Source organism: Nipponia nippon, unplaced genomic scaffold (assembly GCF_047370975.1).
Source record: "Nipponia nippon isolate SJK-2023a ecotype South Korea unplaced genomic scaffold, ASM4737097v1 scaffold_5, whole genome shotgun sequence".
In the NCBI taxonomy this organism is placed as follows: domain Eukaryota; kingdom Metazoa; phylum Chordata; class Aves; order Pelecaniformes; family Threskiornithidae; genus Nipponia; species Nipponia nippon.
In genome coordinates, this window is record NW_028262369.1 from 76,279,519 (window position 1) to 76,297,996 (window position 18,478).

The following is an 18,478-nucleotide window of genomic DNA, read 5'->3' on the forward strand; positions in this document are numbered from 1 at the left end:
TCTTTTTAACCTGGTCACAGTAGATGCTCTTGAAGTGTTTAGCCCTTGCTTAAAATACTTGAGCTTCATTCAGTACCGACTGACACAGGCTAATTTTAAAGGAGACTTAAGCAATTCAACATCTAGTCACAACAGGAACTTCGAATAGTTTAATTAGACAAAACAGTTTAGGGACATTAGTACAATGTTTGGGTTTTTTTAACAAGATTTAAAAATGAAGGTGATTTGTTAAAAATGGAAAGCATGTTAGAGAGAAACTCAATCTTCTGACTCCCATTCATGTATCTGGGAGGGAAAACGTCCAAGTGCTGAGAATCATAAGATTATTTTCTCCTAGGTGCTGTGCTAACCTTACCTAATCTATAGAACCTAATGAGGCAAATAAGGAGAGCAACCTTGAAAAGGTTTTGCTGGCAATGCAATCTCAAGAAAAAATCGAAATGGAAACCTGTGTAGGAACTGGGAAAAGAGGATGGATCTATTAACTAGTAAATTGGTATCAATTGATCAAAATATCAGAGAAGTGACGGTAACACTTATAAACGAGGATGAAAACATTTCAGTCATGGCTTCTCAGCTTAGCGCTTAGAAGTGTGGTTCGTGCAGTGGCTGGTATAAAATTGTTTTCTATTAATTGTGAATATTGTATAAGAATCTTAAGAAATGGGAGGTTTGAGGACTGTTGCTGAAGCTGGAAAGGTCAGGTCCAATTGTATGCACAAGTAATGAATTAAGATGAGGTTTTGGAATTTCTCCAAAGAGATTCTCTTGCGATATCATCAGCTCAGGCACACCATTGAACAAATACATCCCTTTCCTCCTTGGCATCAAGTGACCTGCTAGGAAGTGGAGACAGTCTGAGTAGCACAGAATCTCATCCGACGGTGTTGAAGTGGAATATACTCTGGATCCAAGGATCCAGGAAGAATTCCCAAGCTTTGCTGATGCACACTTCACGTCAGCCAAGGACTGATGTTTCACTGTAAATCTGGGTTTTCTTCTGTTTGTTTTGGACTCAGCTGATCCTTTCTGCCTTGTTGGCTTTGAGGACTTTATTCTCTTACTAACTCTCTCCAAGAGTTCTTAACTGGTTTTTTAGACATACTGAAAGATTTCCATGTGACAGAAAGCATGTCTCAGTGTCAAGAAAAGAATGTGCAGGCATAGGTAACCGCTCTGTGCAGTCTAACAGTCAGCTGTCTGTTGTCAGACGATTCTTTTTCCTTTTTCTGAACTTGTGGCTTAGCATCTGCGTCTCAGGCTATTTAGCTGCTCCACCTTGTGGACAGAGATCGTACAGTTCTGCAGAAACGTGTCTTCAGATGAAACGAAACAAAACAGACCCAAGACCTGGCCCAAGGGCACTTTTGTAGTGATGAACAGAATATGAGATGCTTCCTGCTCCCTTGTAAAATCATAAACTGGCTTGGTTGTCATTTCAGTGGGGTGGATTGTATCTGCCTTGTACATCTTCATAAATGATGGCAGAAAATTAAAAACCCTCTAGATTTTACTTTTTTGAGTCTGTTTTGAAACAAGGAAAAGTGTCATTTAAAGTCACTGAAATATTTGGTCTTCTAAAGCATTTAACAATGCAGCTAGGACTTTGTAATTGCATGGCATCTGACCCTCAAGCACCCTTGCGGGCCAGACCCAAGAAGACGCTGGGAAGAGTTTCTACAGTTCTCCACGCTGTTCCTGAGGGTTTAGCTGTACAGTGGAGTGGTGGGTCAATGTCCTGGTTCTAGTCAGGGGGAGGAGGGTTGATCGCACCCAGCTGGGAAGCCAGGAGTATTCGCTGTGTCTGCAACAGCCTCTGTGAAAGAGCCGATTGACATTTGACATTTCCAGCACTCAAAATATTTGTTCATCCTCTATCTGAATCAAAAAGGTGACATTTCTGAAGCGATTTCATAGTTACTGGAAAATGTGCTTGTAAAATCCTATTTATTCCTGTGGGAGTCTAATTTGCATGATATAGTTTGATACATTCGTCCCCAAATTTATTTTTGTGACTTTATTAGCAGTTCCATGATAAGCGTCATGAAGAGTCTGTCAGGGCTGATTAGCTTTTGGTTAAAATTTTGTTTAATGCTGATAGGATGTGATAATGTGATCTGGTTTTTCACATGACCAGATCTTAGTTCCCTAGGAGAATACATTAGAAAAACTGCATCCTCTGGTTGTGGTCCACTGTCAAAGTTGCAAGCTAGACCTTGCTGCTCACAGTGAGCAGGTAACTGTACATTTTGGTCTCGGTCATCTCTGTGAGGAAGCCCACCGTCACACCCTTCTTTGGTGCAGGTGGTAGGATCTGACTCTGTTGAATGCATCACGGGGTTGGTGATGGATGTTCCTGGTGCTGATGGGAGGTGGCGGTTCCCTCTCCGCTGCACTCCTGCTCCCCATCTCCCTCTCCTTCCCCCTTCCTTTGTTGCCAGAGCAGCTGCTTATAGGTAGCCTTGCCATTTAAGAAGCTGAAATAAAAACATAGTTTGTGACCTTGATCAGAAACTGAATATCCTGGGACAGCTTGCTTATGGGCAATTCCTACTCCAAAAGTAAAGGTAAAACACTGTTTCCTGAACACTGGAATTGTTTTGTTGCCCGCTGCACGGTAGTGTGCTCCAGTGCCAGCAGGGCCACAACTGCAACCGTGTAAATTATATAGCAAGTACAATAGAGCATCATGTAGCAAAGGGTTTGAGTACTGCTGCAGCAATGGAGAAGGAGGTATGGAATTATTCCTTGTGCAGAGTAAAATGGGGGACTCTGAAAAATGGAGTAGTGGTACAGTTCTGAAAAACAACCGCAGTGCTTTAGTGCAGTACCTAACCGTTCCTTGCTCTCGCACTGGCAGGGTACAAGTCAGTCTCCTCAATGCTGAATTAGTATCTGATACATATACAATCCAGAGCAGACTATAAAAGTTGCTGATAATTGTTCAGTAGAGCCAGTCTTCCGTACTTTTTCATCTGCACTTTATGGTTTCCATATGAATCTGGACACAATGCTTCAGTGCAATCTCGGATCATTTTTCATTAAGAAAAAAAAAAAAAAGACCCATCAAAAAAACCCAAACAGGATGTAGCTCTTCCTCACCTCTGCCTTACGGGCTGAACATGCACACATGGGTATATCCTTCCAATAAAGGAAGCATGATTTTGACACAGCAATTAATTTTACTGATTTCCTTTTCAGGCTTTTGAAAGAGTATATTTATAAATGGGACTTGAAAGTGTTGAAAAAATCTTCACTGGTTTAACAGAAGCAGACAAGTATTTCAAAATAAAATAGTGATTCTTCTTCCTGGTGAGAAAACATTCAGAAACTTTGTGTTGCATATTATTTCAATGCCAAAATTTACATGGTAAAGGTATTATGTCACATACATTTTATTGAGAAATAATATTTGTAGTATAACAAGGTAAATATTTGCAAGTATGTAAAGGAAAATTACCAACCCGGAAAAACAAGAGGAGAGGAAACTTATCATGGCATTTCCAATGGTGAGCTCATGTGTGTATAGCTGTGCTGTTGCTTTATTTTGGTTCTCGGGGAGCTCCTGGCTGCACTGCGTATCTGCCCACTTCCACGTGGTGTCAAAGAAAGCCGTGGTCGCAGCCCCCTTCCAGCACCCTTGCCTGCCCTTCCTTGGTGGCAGAGCAGCAAGCTCATCAGTAACACTGTGCAGCATCTCTTATTCCTTAGCTTTTATTGAAACTGTGCTGTATAAGAAGATACCCACCACCCCGATCCAGCTCCAACTGCATCAGACCAAAGCAAGATGATTGTTTTGTCCTAACTTGCTCTTCTACAGGTTCAGAATTTGCAGGAGGTGAAATGTAGCCCCAGTGTCACTGCCACCCTGAAGCACGGAGAGCCCTGGGGCAGGACAGAGTACGCTGCACCCCTGGGATGGTAACTCAGGGGGATGCCTCCAAGCAGCATCTGAGGTGAGAGACTTGCAGACTGCTCTGTCTGAGGGACAGCTCACACTGGCTAACTCAGCTGCTAGGCTTGTTGGCATTTTTTCCCACATAGTAGGAAGGTCTGGGAGAGGCAGGAAGAGCTTTTTTTCTGCTTATTAAATGCTTTGTTGATGGGGTCGCCCTGTTGGTAGTCATGACCCTGAAATGTAGAAACTCTGCCTTTTTTTTTGAAGGCATCTTCCTTCTCCCATTGCTGTGCAAGAGCAACTGTGAAAGACACAGGCAGGGCTTGCTGTGTCTCAGAGCTGTATTAGCATTTGCCCTTATTTCTGCATGGAAATCCGTGTATCACAATCTCTTGACAATCGCTTGCAGCATTCTGCCTCCCGGCAGTTCCCATCTAGCCACGTAGGTAGGCCAGGACCGTTTTTAAACTATAAACTGGATTTTTGATCTGTCACATCCTATAGCTCTCTGTCTGTCTGTCTCTCTACATGTTTTCCTGTGCTGCCAGTTGCCACGATAGGGTTCTTTTTATAAAGTCAAAGTGGAGCTAAAGACACCAAAAGAGCTGTTACCCAGAGAGGCAATGCTGGCTGGGGGATTATTGGGTTGACAAGACTTGGTAATAGATACTGATCTTTGATCTGTAGGATGATCTCATCTGTGTAGGCCTGTGCTTCTCTCGCCAGCAGCTGTTCTATTTTCTGTTTAGACATCTTGTTCTGTAGGACAAGGTCTGCTTTTCACTTGTGGACATTCCTGTGGGATCTCAGTTCCAGTAAGGATGCATCAATATCCCAGAAATGCAGCTAATAATTGTTGAAAACCTCCTGTTTAACAAAGTGCCATGATAAAGTCAGAGGTAATAAACCCAAGTTTCCATTATTTGTGGACCAATTTGTCTTTCTTCTAATTAATGGAAAAAAGGAGAAAGAACTTCACAACAGAGGCAAGAAAACCATCTGAATTAATTTCCTGGAGGGGACAAAAAAATGTATGGATTTACCCAGAAAAGGACTTGGAGGTTATCTCTGAGCATCCATCGTATCGAGCTTTCCGGCCAGCTCTCCTGTTCCCGCTGGGCAGTGACAAACGTTTGTGTTCAGCTCTCCTTCCAGCAGCCTGTTCCTAGCTCTTCTGCTCTGCTTTCATCCTCCCAAATGCAGAGGGAACTGAGGACAAATGAGGGGCCCATGCAGAAAACCCCTCAGTGCTTGCAGAGCTGCTAAACCACCTTCAAAATGATCATTTGGCTGTTGCTCTAGCCCCACAACGCGCTGGGTGATCAGGAGTGGACCTGGAGCACAGCTTCTCCACAGACTGGACCTCACACCTGCTCTCTCTCCTTTCTCTGGTTCCTGCCTAGTGCAGCAGATGAACCTGCCGAGGAAGAAAAGGGTTATGAAAAAGATGGATTTAATGCTATAAACAGGGAGAGGCTGGTGGGTAAGTATCTTTTGGTGTAGTTCTTTGACTGCAGTTATAGTAGTGAGCCATGGAATTGCCGAAAAGGAATGTGAAGTTTTTCTACCTGGAGCATCCTACTTTGCGCCACTGGAGGCCTCTTGGATGTTTTATATGAGCACAGGAAGAGGTAAGGAATGACACTTGCAGCTTTCAGATTGGGGAAAAGCTCACAGCAACTGGAGAATGACTTTTGGAGTAAAAACTTAATTCCAGTTCAAGAAAAGGCAACCCACCACAATGTGTGCTTTTCCCTTTCTCTGACCCTGCCAGTAGTGTTTTTTAGGAGTTTCCCTCATGACACTATAAAAAATGATCATGGTTCCGGGCAAGGGTACTTTACTTGGTAGTCTGTCCTCCTCCTTCCAACCATGAGTGTTGATGTATTGCATCTGTTCTGGAAATAAGGACGTAAATACAAGCCATATTTTTGCATGAGCAATGGTGTGTGTTATTGACGACTGTTTTAGAAAATGAAAAATCTGTTTCTAATAAGAATCATAATGGGTTTGTTATAACTCTGATGGTCTAAGAATTTAAATGGGTCAAGTTTGGGGAAGGAGAGACAACAGCATCTATTAGACCATCTGACATAGTTAAAGAGAGAGACGTGTTTTGGAACACGAATCCATCTTGAGGCCAGTTATAACAGCAGTCAGAAATCAGATCTGCTCTTAATTTTCTCCGGGTGACTCTGATTTTTGCCTGGGCTGCTAATGGGTGGCTTTGTTTTGTTTTGTTTTTCCCCCAGGAGGCCAATGAATGCACAGCAGCTATCTCAGTCTAAAATGCAAGGGAGGACAAGTTCTCAGCAGATTTTTACCAATGGATAGGGAGGCAGGGTCAGTGTTGTGCTCTTTTGTTGTGGTTCAGCTTTTGGTAAAACCACAACACTCTATTTAAAAGTGGATTTTAGAAAGTGAATGTATGTTCGTTATCTCAGTGCTGTGTGTGGAAAAAAAAATTCAAAGCAACCAAGACAACAGTGATAAACTATGCCTCCCTATTCAGCAAATTAAGGCATTATACGATGGATGGAGGGGTTGTATTTCAGAAGTGCCTGAAACCTCATCCTTTATTGAGGGTCTTTTCTGCTCAACCTTGACTGGACAGACTTCTTATTCAGGGGAGGGGATTAATTTGCAGCTAGAAGACACTTTTATACCATATGATATTGTTCTTTTTCATTATTAGGGTGACTGCTCAGAATGTTTGTGTAATCAAGCTCCAATCAATATTCCCTGTATGTTAGAGAAATCAAGACAAAAATGTATTTTTGTGAACGCCTTGAGGCTGTGGCTGTAGCAGTTGTCACTGGCTTGAAGTTACGGTAAAACCGATGTGCCCTTGTTGGTATTACTAATGTTTGGAAGAAGTCAAACAACTGATGGGAAATGAGCTCGGTCTCTGTGCAAGCAGACTTTTAAAATAGGAGACAAAGAAGGATTTGTGGAAACAAAAAATAGGAAAGGAAATGTGAAAGGGTAAATATTTTCTCCTACATTATCCCTTGCCATGGCTGGAATGAGAGCAGTGTAAAAGCAACAGCCTCGACAGGTATTTCTCCTGGCTTCCAAGCAAACTTCACTGACGATGATCAAAAACAGTGTCTCCAATGAAAACCAGTCTGGATTTAAACCAGGGAAGTCTGATTACAGTGTTCAAGCTTGTGTTACCTGATATTACTCTGAATTGCTCTAAGACTTTACTGTACTGATATAGAAGATACTTGGACAAATTATCTGTCAGATCTAAAAGATGCGATTCATCCAATAAAGGCATATTTCTGTGAATTTTGAACTTTCAAAATTAGTTTGCAAAAGACCTTTTCAATAACCCTTAGGGAGGATGGGAAACTGCCTAACTCATTGATCCAGCACTGGGGCTGCAGCCAGCCCCAGTCAGTTAAAAAAAAAAACAAAAAACAGACAGTCTGTTTTTCTTTGAAATAGATATATTAAAGAGGCATATTTGACTTTGACATTTTCAGCTGGAAGTTGTTTACTGTATAAACCAGCCATTTCAGGATACCTTTGAGTCTGTAGAGCTATCGTCACTCCTATAGTGAGATAAATCAGAGGGTTACAGACAGCTGGCAGCCTGACTCTGTTGTTGTACCTACAGCTAACCCGCAGAGCCGTGTCAGGTAGCGGTTCCCATCGTGTCTGTTTTTTTTCTCGGGAAGCAAAGATGGTGTTCCCAGAAATGCTGAAAATTGGCTGCAGCCTGTTGTCTGGAGGCTGAGATACCCTGCTGGAAATGGAAAGCACATTAAATTCTGTCTTTGTTAAATGCCCACAAGGTGGCACTTGTCATCTTTTTACCTCTCTGAGGTCTACATTTTTATACTTGCAGCAACACTAGGAAATAATTTTAGAGGTTTTGAAAGTTTTCTTAAACAGTAAGCTAACTGGGCTTTCATGGGAGGGGTATTTCCCACCCCTCCATTAAACTACAGTCAAGAGAAAGAGGACAACAGCTGTGGTTTTCTTGTTATCATTGCACATGTGAAAATTCCAGCTTAAAATTAAAAATTAATTTTTTTGTTATAAAGGATTTTTAAAATTTTTATTTGTCATCATTCGTGTAGTCAGATGCCACTATTTATCTGGCAAAGAGGAGGAAAAATTAGTACTTGTGTCCCTTGCTTCAGTTAAATGAAAATCTAGAAACAGATCATTTGCAACCTGGACTAATCACTTAGAAGATGAGTTCATTTAACGGCAGCAGTGCCCGCGATAGGCAAAATATTACTCATTAAAATTTTCCCATCATTCATAAAGAGGCAGTAATAGTAGACCTGCTAATAAAAGGCATTGAACTCTAGCTGTTTTCGTTGGGTCTCTCATTCAACCCTATTAGAAGCATTCCCACAGAATTTCTTGTTGCCAGATCAGATGTTTGTAGAAACCAGGATGGCAGTGTGATCTTTTTTTCTCTCCCCCTCAAGACTGATGCAATTATTCAAACCTTGCACGTCTTTAAGCCCCTTCACTTTTGCTGAGAGTGCTTTCTTGTCTCCCACTTGGTCACATCAGAGAAATGGCAGTAGCCCTTGTAGCTTTCTGGGGCATCGTTCACATTAGCTTTCTCTTAATCATTTTTACTCCAGTAATAATTAGAAACCTAATTCTACTTGTTTGGAGTGGTATAAGCAAAACCATGTGAGGACGAAGGAGCAGAGAAAAATAAGTTTTGTCCCATTAAAAAACTCCTGAGGCACAGTGTGTGTGATGTAGTCCCATCCTGCAGCCAAAGGGATGCTTTTGTTATCAGTGCCCCCTATCACCGGTTTGTGTCTTTCCCTCAGATTGTATTGTGTTCTTGTTCTCCTCCCAGATGGGAATGCCTTTGGAAAATGTGAAGAAAACACATTCATCCGTTTTTGTTTTCTTGCTTAAATAACTCAAATACAGTTTAATTTTAAAAGTCCAAAGCTGCCTAGGTGCATGGGTTTTTATGGGAATTAAGGAGTGTTGCAAGCTGCGCCAAAGGTCAAGGCCAAGGAGTAAAACTTTGCGTAAGGAGAGTTGTTGCTGGTGACTGTGCCTTCTGTCCACAGGCTTGGGCAAGCCCCTGTAGACGGATGGTTTTAGTGGTGGAGTAACTTCACTTGCGTGCCAGCTTCTCCAGGGCTGGCCTGGAAACAGCTGGGTGCGGCTGAGCTGAGTACCTGTAACCTCTGCCTGCCAGTTGCTGTTCCCTGGCAGGAGGTGAACTGCATAGCCTGGCGATAGCTCCTCTTTTGACCTAGAGGCCATTTGTCTCTGTGATCAGACTGGGCTTTAGTCTAACGCTTAACAGCTGCCCCACTCCAGCTCCCCACCAGAGTGGGTTGTGTTGGCAGCACAGCGGGCTCGGAGCAGGGGATCCTCCGCTGGGAGGGTTAGCTGTCCGCATGCAGCCAGGACACGTGCCGAGCTGTCACGTCTGCCTGCACGTTAAAGTGGATGCCTGGATGGCATCTTTTCTCCACCTGGAGAAGGTGGAGAAAATGGGCTGTGGTTTATTTGGGAGCTTTTGCACTGAAGCTCCTTACCGTGATGGTGTCTGCTTGCCTGAGGAGCAGCCTTGATATGCCTGAAAGTTTTCAAAGGTTTTTTTCTTTTTCTTAATTCAAAGGAAATTGTGTGTCAAGGATAACATTAAAGTAGCATCGAAGACTCAATAACAGTCTAGAAGTATCAGTCATTGTTGCTGAGTGTCACACAGTATATTGTATATTCGGGAATTGGGAGAAAGCGTGGTGCTCACTGCCCGGGGTGTTCTCAGCCCTGCGAGAACCTTCCCATAAACAAAGGAAATCTGTGACGCCCTGGTTGTGAAACTCTGCATGTTTTCCACATGGGCCAGGCCATGTGTGCCTTCGGGTTCTTGTCACTAATGTCTTTGTTTTTAGAGACTAATAGAGCAACATTACTTTTGGATTAACATTATGTATTCAGTCACTTTTAAACCGCAACATTTTTTTGTAAAATAACAGTGTAATAGTTTTTATTTAAGAGAAAGGGAATATACCAAAAAGTTGCCTGAGATCTCTTTAAAAGTGTGGCATAAGCCTGTGAGAGGTATTTTGGTCAGAAATAATTCGTTACCCCTGTGCTATGGAAAGGCAAAAACAGGACAAGAATGAGCCAGAGGATCATTTCCCTTTTTATATTCATCTGGAGGAACCAAATGCTGAAGAAGTGTTTGTTCCTAAGAAAACATTTCATGAAAGGCAAGAAAGGTTGACCACGGCTTTCTCTCTTGCTTACCGAACGCTGGCTGAAATGAACTTCTCTGCAGCCTTTGGCAGCAGTATGTGTGGCACCCTGCTTGCCAGGGCAGGGATGGGTTGGTTTCTGCAGGACTTTGTGTGACGGGCAGGTAGCCACCCACGGCGCTTCTTGCTCTTTGCATCAAGGCTCTGCCTCTGCCTGCCACCCCGTTACAGAGCGTCGTTTAACTCACCGGCTGCTGATAGCGGAGGTGTAGCAGAGGAGTGGAGAGAGGCTTTGTGGAAAAAAAATGTGGATCCCAAGGTCTTGTCTAGGAGTGACAAAGGACCTTTGGTGTATGCCCTTCCTTATTCAGTATACACGCAACAGACAGGAATATTTTGGCCCTTCTCTGCACCCTCCACCCTGCTGCCCCCTCTCCAGGAGCCGCCTGCCGTCGCCTTCCCCTCCTCCTGCCGCCGGGAGCACGGGGACTTCTGCAAAACGCTTCCAGCGCTGCTGGGTGCTGCCGTAGTCAGAGATCAGCTCCTCGTATTTACCCTGAAACCATAGTATTGTAGCCCATCTGTTTTACTACCACTGCCTAGGGTGGTGGCTGTATTCATCTTTTAATTACCTTAATGCTGTTTGAGTTTTATTTTGGTTGCAGTGCATAAAAGCCAAACTGCTTGGCTGCTGCTTAAAATGTTTCGTGATGGCTTGAGCTTAGTTTCTGAAATGCTGTTGGCACTTGTGCTCTGAAAAACAGAGATGAAATGACATTTTCTGTTCAACTGCACTGCTCTTGTGGCTTGAGAATCTCACCAGCAAATAAATTATGGCTTTATTTCTGTAAGTCGAGTTGATTTTATGTGCATCCTTTGGGCATAGAGAAGGTGCTAACACGCAAGATTTTGAGGCTGAGGAGGAATTTTCTAGAAGTTGGTTTTTGGGCACAAAAAGGAGTCTGTTGTATGGGTCAGCAAATGGCCACGTCTGCTGGTCACGCATCTCTCCAGGAGTTAAATTTTGGCACATGCTGCTGCCAAACAAAGCAAGATTAGCATCTTAAAACACATGTTAACGCTTACTGGTTAGTGCCTAGGCCATAGCTTACAGAAGAATGTTTTATACTTTCTTTCATCTTTTCATATTTATGACTTACACCATTCCTTGGTCATAGATTGGTTCAGAAAACATGAAATTGTTTTTTCTTCTCCTGATCATGTTGATGTTTGGTCCACATGGCTAAGAACTGGCCTCTTCCAGAAGGTTCTCCACCTGAGGCCTCACCTGTGTTCAATAGGGCTATTGCCAAATAAAATCAAAGTTTGGGGCAAGAGCTGCTATATCAGCAGACAGCTGATTATTTCTTCGCAGACAGCATTAAACTAATCTCCAGCATGATGTTACAGGTCACCATGCTGCAGGGAATGACATACAGTAAAAGGAAAATAAAAGTGAGTTCTCTACAGGAAACCTCACAGTAAGTCCTCAATTGCTTTATGGGGTTACCGTGCCTAGTTACGCTGCTGCTGCTCTACCCTAGAGCTGGCTGATCTTCAGTGGGGAGAGAGAAAGAACCATTTCAAGCAGAGGTAAACATTTTTATTCTTTCTATAAAAGGAATACACAGAGACAAGCAGTCTAAACAGTTTGAGGCAATAGTAACAGTTTTCATATCTGCAGTTAAAATGTACACTCTGAAATTTATATAAGGGTTAAAATGGAAATTGGTAAGAAAGAAGGAAAATAAGGAAAGGGAAATGCTACATTGTAATGTCACAATTAGTCACGTTTGTGTTTATGGAAAAATCTGAGATGCTGTCATAGCGTTTGTGTCTGTATGTGAACTTCTAAATGGCTGTATGATTTTCTGTTGGCAGAAGCCCCTTTCTGTGCAAGCGTGTATTTCTGATGATAGCTCTGTGCTTTTCACTCCTTAATTGCAGATGGTTCATGCCCAAGATGCATAGTTTCCTTTTTCTTTCATTAATTTGTGCGCTTAAAGGAGGGCGCGCTGGGCCTGGAAAGCAACGCTCCTGCCCCACTGTTTCATTTCTGCCTGTAAAGGGGCTGTTGCCAGAACCTGCCTGCTGTGTTGTTCTGGGCTTTTCTGCCTCTGTTTTCTCTGCATTTAGGCAAATTTCAAGGAAGCCTTGAGTAGAGATGATATGGCTTGAGAATGAGATGCTGAGCAGATAGAGTGGGCTGGGTAGGTGAGTCCTAGCAGGACAGCAGTGGGGAGCAAACCAAAGCATTGCTCAAGGAGGAGGGGAGAGGTCTTGTGTGCAGATGAAGATTGGGAAGGCTGGAGGAAGGCAAATTCCTGGAAAAGCGAGGAGGAGAGTGTGTTTGGGAGGAAAGAAGATGATGGCAAGAAAGCACTGAGAATTGTTTAAGAAATAGGGAACACTCCTGTCCTTGTCCATTGGAGAGAGAGAGACAGATGGGCTGGCACACCCTTGCCCTTGGAGAAGCAGAGAGATGCATAAACCTGTCACGTAGGGTACGTAAGAAATGTAGGTCCCTGCCTGAATTACAGGCACTGGCTGTTATGGGTCTGTGATAAGATGCTTGCTTCAAAGAAGAGTTTGATTTTTGTTATGGGTTCAAGAGCAAAAATTGATTTTACAGGGTAAAGGAGTGTAAATGTATTTTCATGTGTCCTGCAGCATTGTTTCCCCGCCCCATGCCTTAACCTTGCATATAGCTTTGGGTCTCAGTGGGATTTCAAGTGATGCATCAGTTTAAGATACTCTTTTCTTTACATGCACATATATATTTATACTATGACAAGTCTATTTAGGAGCTTGAAAGTACAGATTTTGGGCAGACAGCTGTTTCTTTTCTGATCTATTTCAGGCTGGAAAATTATTAGATATCGGTATGGATTCAGGGTAGAGAATTTGAAGAAGTCCCATTATATTATGTAAAAATAAAACCTTATACATATACCCTTCTAATCAGAGAAAAATTCTGAAGAATTAAAAAAACTGTCATAGTTTGGGATAATGGGAAATGATCAAATATTTTCACTTTTAAAGGTTAGGAAGACTATTCAGCACCAGCATCTATCATCTTGAAACTGGTCTCGGTTTGAAATTGCAATTTCTGTACATGGACAGTGTGCCTGATCTAAAATGTCCTGGCTGATGAGGGTGCCCTTGTGCTGGCAAAAGTCTCGCCAATGCTGTTAGGATCACATCCGGACAGAGCTGGTAGCATCAGTTCATGCATTTATGTTTTCTGTAGTGCTCTAGACCTTTGGAGAAGAACAGCTTTAAGCTGAATTGCATCTCACTTAAGGCAGAAAATACAGTTAAGATAAAACATGATGCACAGCTTGTAGAAAACGATTTTATTTTATCACAGAAACATTTAGCAGAGCTGAGATACTGTGCTGATGGGAGCTGTAGAAAAATCTGAGAACTGACAGCGTGGAGTTTATTGCGTTAATTAGAAAGTGGTGCAGCGTTAGTGAGAAAATGTATTTTGGGTTCAGCATTTTCTGTGGGTTTTTTATCATGCCTTGAAGTGCTTTTTGGGTACTTTGGATGCCTAATAGGAGATGCTGTACGTGCAAGCCTGGACTACCTGAAAATCAAGCCTTTTTCCTAATAACGCATCTCAAAATACTGATGATGTGTTAAATGGGACTACATTGATTAATCTTTAAAAATGGGTCAGTAACAGATAGGTCTGATGTTTATGCTTACTCTATTTTATCTTTGTGTAGTGGGGTGGTTTTAGTAATAGAAACGTTCTTGCACAGAAACAAACACTACAGACCCTCTGCTTCACCGTTGTTATTGTGCTGTACTTGCTGTTACGGTATTTTATATTAGAGAACTTTTTTTTTTTTTTTAAATCACAATAGAAATGACCTTTTGTTTTTTCATTACCTCATGTGGGATGGCCGGAGGGTATTCTCACACTGTAAAGGCAGTAAAGCTCACCGACAGATTTTCTAGCAAAATCCTTGTGCACAGCTGCATAACATAAATCATTTCTTCCAATTTCTGAATGTTAAATGTTTGTTGTATGAAAGTTACTGCTGTTCTTGCCTGACTTTAACAAGGTTTGGGGTTTTTTGTTTGGCACAACTATTGTTGCTTTTCAGTTTTATAACCATGCTGCCCTCAGTTGTAACAATTATACGGCTTGAGTGCGAGCAAGTATAGGTTAGACTGCCAAGATACTCGTATTTTCATAACAGTCAGCTCATATTTTACAAATACAGTGCGTGTTTTCCTTTACTTAAATTATTTATTTGTAAATCCAACTGGTGCACATGTTGCCAAAACAAGACTATAGCAAAAGAAAATTCAGCTAGTGGAGTGAGAATTGTCTTCTGGGACTGAACCCATTATTTTTACTTACAAGTTTTGCCCTTTTTCCATGTGACATTGCAGTGCTAAGGGATCACGTTACAATGCTTCTGGAATGAATCGGCTTGCACTGCCTTAATTAAAGGTATCAGAGTAGGAATGAATAACCATGGCTGCATCTGTTGCTGGTGGTTTTCGTAGTACAGCGCGGGGCACTGAAGGTCTCTGTGCAGTTGCGAGGTGCTCTGGCTGATCCCCAGGACGCAGTAGTGCATCTGCAGGCCCGCCCAAAGATCAAAAGCCATCATAATCTGGGGGATGGCAGTTTGACTAAGTGCTGCCTTAATAATAAAGTCATAAGAATTGTATTTATATGCTGCAGTGAGAAGAGGCTTCAAACAGCAAGGCTGGCTGCGTGGTTGTCTCAACTTGTGACCCTGTGGTGTAATGAGTACCGAGTAACTCCCACCAGCTCCGAGGCAGATAAGCACAGCATCTTGCAGAAAGTCTTGGTACCTTGTAGCATCAGAACTGAAGCTGGTCAGAGTGGTAAAACAGTGGATCAGAAACAAAGTTTGCAACAGAACCCTGAGCTCAAAATGTCAGATCAGTTGTCAGCAAGTCATAAGGGAGACAGAATACACTGGGATTTTTTTTTTGTTTGTTTGTTTTTTTGAGAATTAAAATTTGCATTAGAAATATGCTGGTACTTTTAATACATACTGACTGCTTCCAAGCAGAGCTTGTACTCTATGAAAAAAATCCTCCTTTTTTGCAAAACATGTCTTAGTACTTACATACTCTGCTTTTATTTTAGGAGCTGTTAATTGCTATCCAGAAGAAGCAAAAGATAATGGCCTTAATAAGTTGGATGAAAACTGATTTATCGGAGTATAAGTTGAGATTAAAAAAATCTTTCTGGTGTAATTTAAAGGGGAACTTACATGTATATACATAGTAAAATAATATGCATTCCCCTTCTCCCCCACAGTATTTTGGCTTCTGATCTGCATGTTTGCCATTTTGCAAATGTATTTCTACAGTTTTTATTCTAGCTGGCTAAAGAAAATACCTTTTCATATTCTCAGTTTAAGTAAAGAGGGGGAACTTTTAACAGGTTGCTCTATACTCTGATAGTAAAAAATCATTTTAGAACCTAGGTGCAATATTTATCTTAATAAATCTGCAAGTGCTTCTGCAGAGTTATTTCTGTATTAAAACGTTTCCAACACAACATTAAGATTCGTCGTTTTTCTTTCAGATACTGATGAATACAGACCACCTGTTTGGAAATCTTACTGTAAGTATCTCAATGTTTTTTTGGGGTTTGATTTTGTTCCCCCCCCCCCCCCCCCCCCCCCCCGGTCAGAGCTGAAAAAGTTTCATTTGGATGCTTTAAAAGACTCATTTTCCCCTTCATGAGAATGTGAGTTTAAGAAGCATCAAGGGGTTCATTACTATTTAGAGATAGGTGCAGTTGTTTATCCTCAAGGACAAGCGAATGCAGATTATTTGGAGGAATAGATTCTCTGCACCTTACTAACATAACTGGTCCCACTCCTGTGTGGGTCTGGCTTATATTGGTTTGGCTGCCTAGACTGGGGCTTCCGTAAACTCTATTCATGCCTTAAAGTTTGTACTACTTGCGAACTTTTAGGGCTCCTGTGCTCTAGTACCTTGCATCAGTAGAGTTGAGACTTGAGCTGGTTAGAAAAACTCTAAATAGTTTTGCCCCAGAATTTGCTGATGTAGTAAAATGAGAGCATTTGTTTGGCCTGGCATGACAAATCACAAGCAGATTTTTTGAAACCCTGACTAGAAGGGCCTGGTTTCCTACCAGTCTGCCTGCCTGGGCTCTGCAGCTCTTTGATGTATGTGCCCTAGCTCAGAAGAAGCTGGCCTTGCAGGCTGCCTTAGTCAGGTGTGCCGGGCAGTAGTCTGAGCGTGTTGCCCTGAGATCAGAGCACCACTCCCTTGGGAATTTCACAACTTGCTGGTTTTCATTCCTAATTTAAAAAAACAAACAAACAAAGAAACAAAAAACACCAAAACCCAATGACACACACACACACCCCCCCCAAAACCAAAACGAAACCAAACCAACCAACCAACAAACCTTAAATTTTTAAATACAACAAAATTCCATGTAAAGGAATAACCTGTTGTTTGGAAGTGCTGATGGAGGTTCAGGGAGATTGAAGAGAACATGAGGCAAATGGCACCGTAGCAAAGCATCATAGCTTCCCACAGTGTCTCACCTCTAAATTCTAGTTCTTTGTAGATAGTAAAGCTAAGGTGCGAGACATTTTGAGACTTGAGGAATGACAGCAAGAAAGAAGAATATTCTGCTAAAAGCAGATTTTGAAAGCAGAATGTTTGTGTGTTTAACACACTTAACAGTTTAGGGATGTCAAACCTACATTTGCATTTTCTTTTGTGTATATTCCCAAGGCTTGGTGTCTTCAGGCTGGCTAAAGGGATTTGCTCAAGCAACATTTCACATGATGAAAATGTTGCTCTCTGGAGGTTGGGGAGATTTAGCACCTAAGAAAATGTAGTTATTTTAAAAAGGTTTCCATCCTGCGGTGGGAGATTCTTTACGATCAGAGATTTTGTTGGTCTTAAAGGTTTGGTGAAAACCAGGGTTAGAAAGAGAGTAAGTATAAGAGAGCAGATTAAAGTATTTTTGTCAGCTAAAGTATATATAGTAGAATTAAACAAGCATTAGAAAAACAGCTTTTCTGTCACCTAGGCCAGTATTCAGTTAATGGCTCACAGAGGTCAGTTGTTTCTGTTCTGTCCCTGCCATTGCCAAGCTGACGCGTTCAAAAATCAGTTAGGCCTTAAAACTCATAAATCAGCCTTATTGTTTGGGTTTGTTTTCCAATTTTTGAGTTGTTAAAGTGATCATGAGTTACATAGTCAAGATCTTCTATGCAACGTGAGCATTAGATTACTTCTGTAAATGAGAACATGTCTCATAAGAAACTTCAAACAGCTTAGGCTGTAAGTAGATAGTCAGATACTGAGAAATTTGTAGTAAAAATTATGGCACAACTGCATATGCCTTAACAGTCTAGGAATGTCAGGGTCTCTTAAAATACAGTTATATTAATTGAATAAAAAATAGAAAGGCAACAAGTCTAAAAAAAGGCTGAAGACTCTTAATTTGTCCATCTTCAGTCTTTTCTTTAGGTGGATGACTTTGAACGGTTTTTAATAATTGCCAACATATGCAATTGCTGTCATGTAATTGGGATGGCTGGGACCTTGGTCTGTTTGTGAATCTGGGGGCAAAGCCTGTCTGTGCCTTTTGAATCATCATTTATTATGCCAGTAGCTTGTCATATGCCAAGTCAGCCACTTAATATTAAATAATTTGCACACAGAATGATTTGAACAAGCTTTTTTCTTGCAGCGGAGGGCTAAAAGATAAAACTGAGACACTTTGCTCCTTGGTATTAAACATCATTAGTCATGATTGCAATACTTGTTATTGAGATCTGTGTATTTTGCTCCCAGTTGTAAGCAATAACAGTGAATCACAGCTCTCTACCTTCTGTGAACTCAGGGAACACTGGCTCTTTGTTCGGTTTATTCCATGCCATAATCTGTAACAGGGGGGTCCAACATCTCTAATACCAGATCTTCATTGGCAGCCTGCCAGGAGCTGAAGGCTTGGGTGTGTGCCAATGTATGGGCACCCGCTACACCATCATGGTTGGCCGTGGTGGACCCTTCCCATGGTTTAGAATTAAGCGCAGAGTCATGTGGTTTGATTATATTTCTGTCTCATGGTGGATGAGGAGGAATGTCTTGTTTGACTTCCTCAGCAATAATTACAGCAAGGAAACTGGTGTTGAACAGTGTGAATTGCATACATCAATTAGAGGAGGAGGAATAGGCATCCTGTTTTGTAACTTAACTAGTCTACCTGCTGTGCTTCTGACTGGAAGAGGAGAAAGGTACTGCCTTTGGAGAAGAGGAATTTCCTCCCAGAAAATCTTTTCAGCCTGGTTTGAAGTAAGGTGGGAAACAGTTCTCAGTT

At 41.8% G+C, this 18,478-nt stretch overlaps 1 protein-coding gene across 2 annotated transcripts in view; it reads left to right on the forward strand.

Annotated features, from left to right (window-relative positions):
- Nucleotides 1-18,478, forward strand: part of CHN1 (chimerin 1) — a 104,087-nt gene that overhangs the window by 6,007 nt on the left and 79,602 nt on the right. The window contains exons 1-3 of one of the 2 annotated variants that reach the window (XM_087731870.1): nucleotides 11,483-11,559; nucleotides 11,649-11,697; nucleotides 15,692-15,730. In XM_087731870.1, coding sequence (XP_087587996.1) covers nucleotides 11,503-11,559; nucleotides 11,649-11,697; nucleotides 15,692-15,730 — 145 coding nt within the window. In that variant the 5' untranslated portion in view covers nucleotides 11,483-11,502. Of the gene's footprint in view, nucleotides 1-11,482; nucleotides 11,560-11,648; nucleotides 11,698-15,691; nucleotides 15,731-18,478 lie in introns of those variants that run through there. The other variant, XM_087731871.1, reaches the window with a different exon arrangement.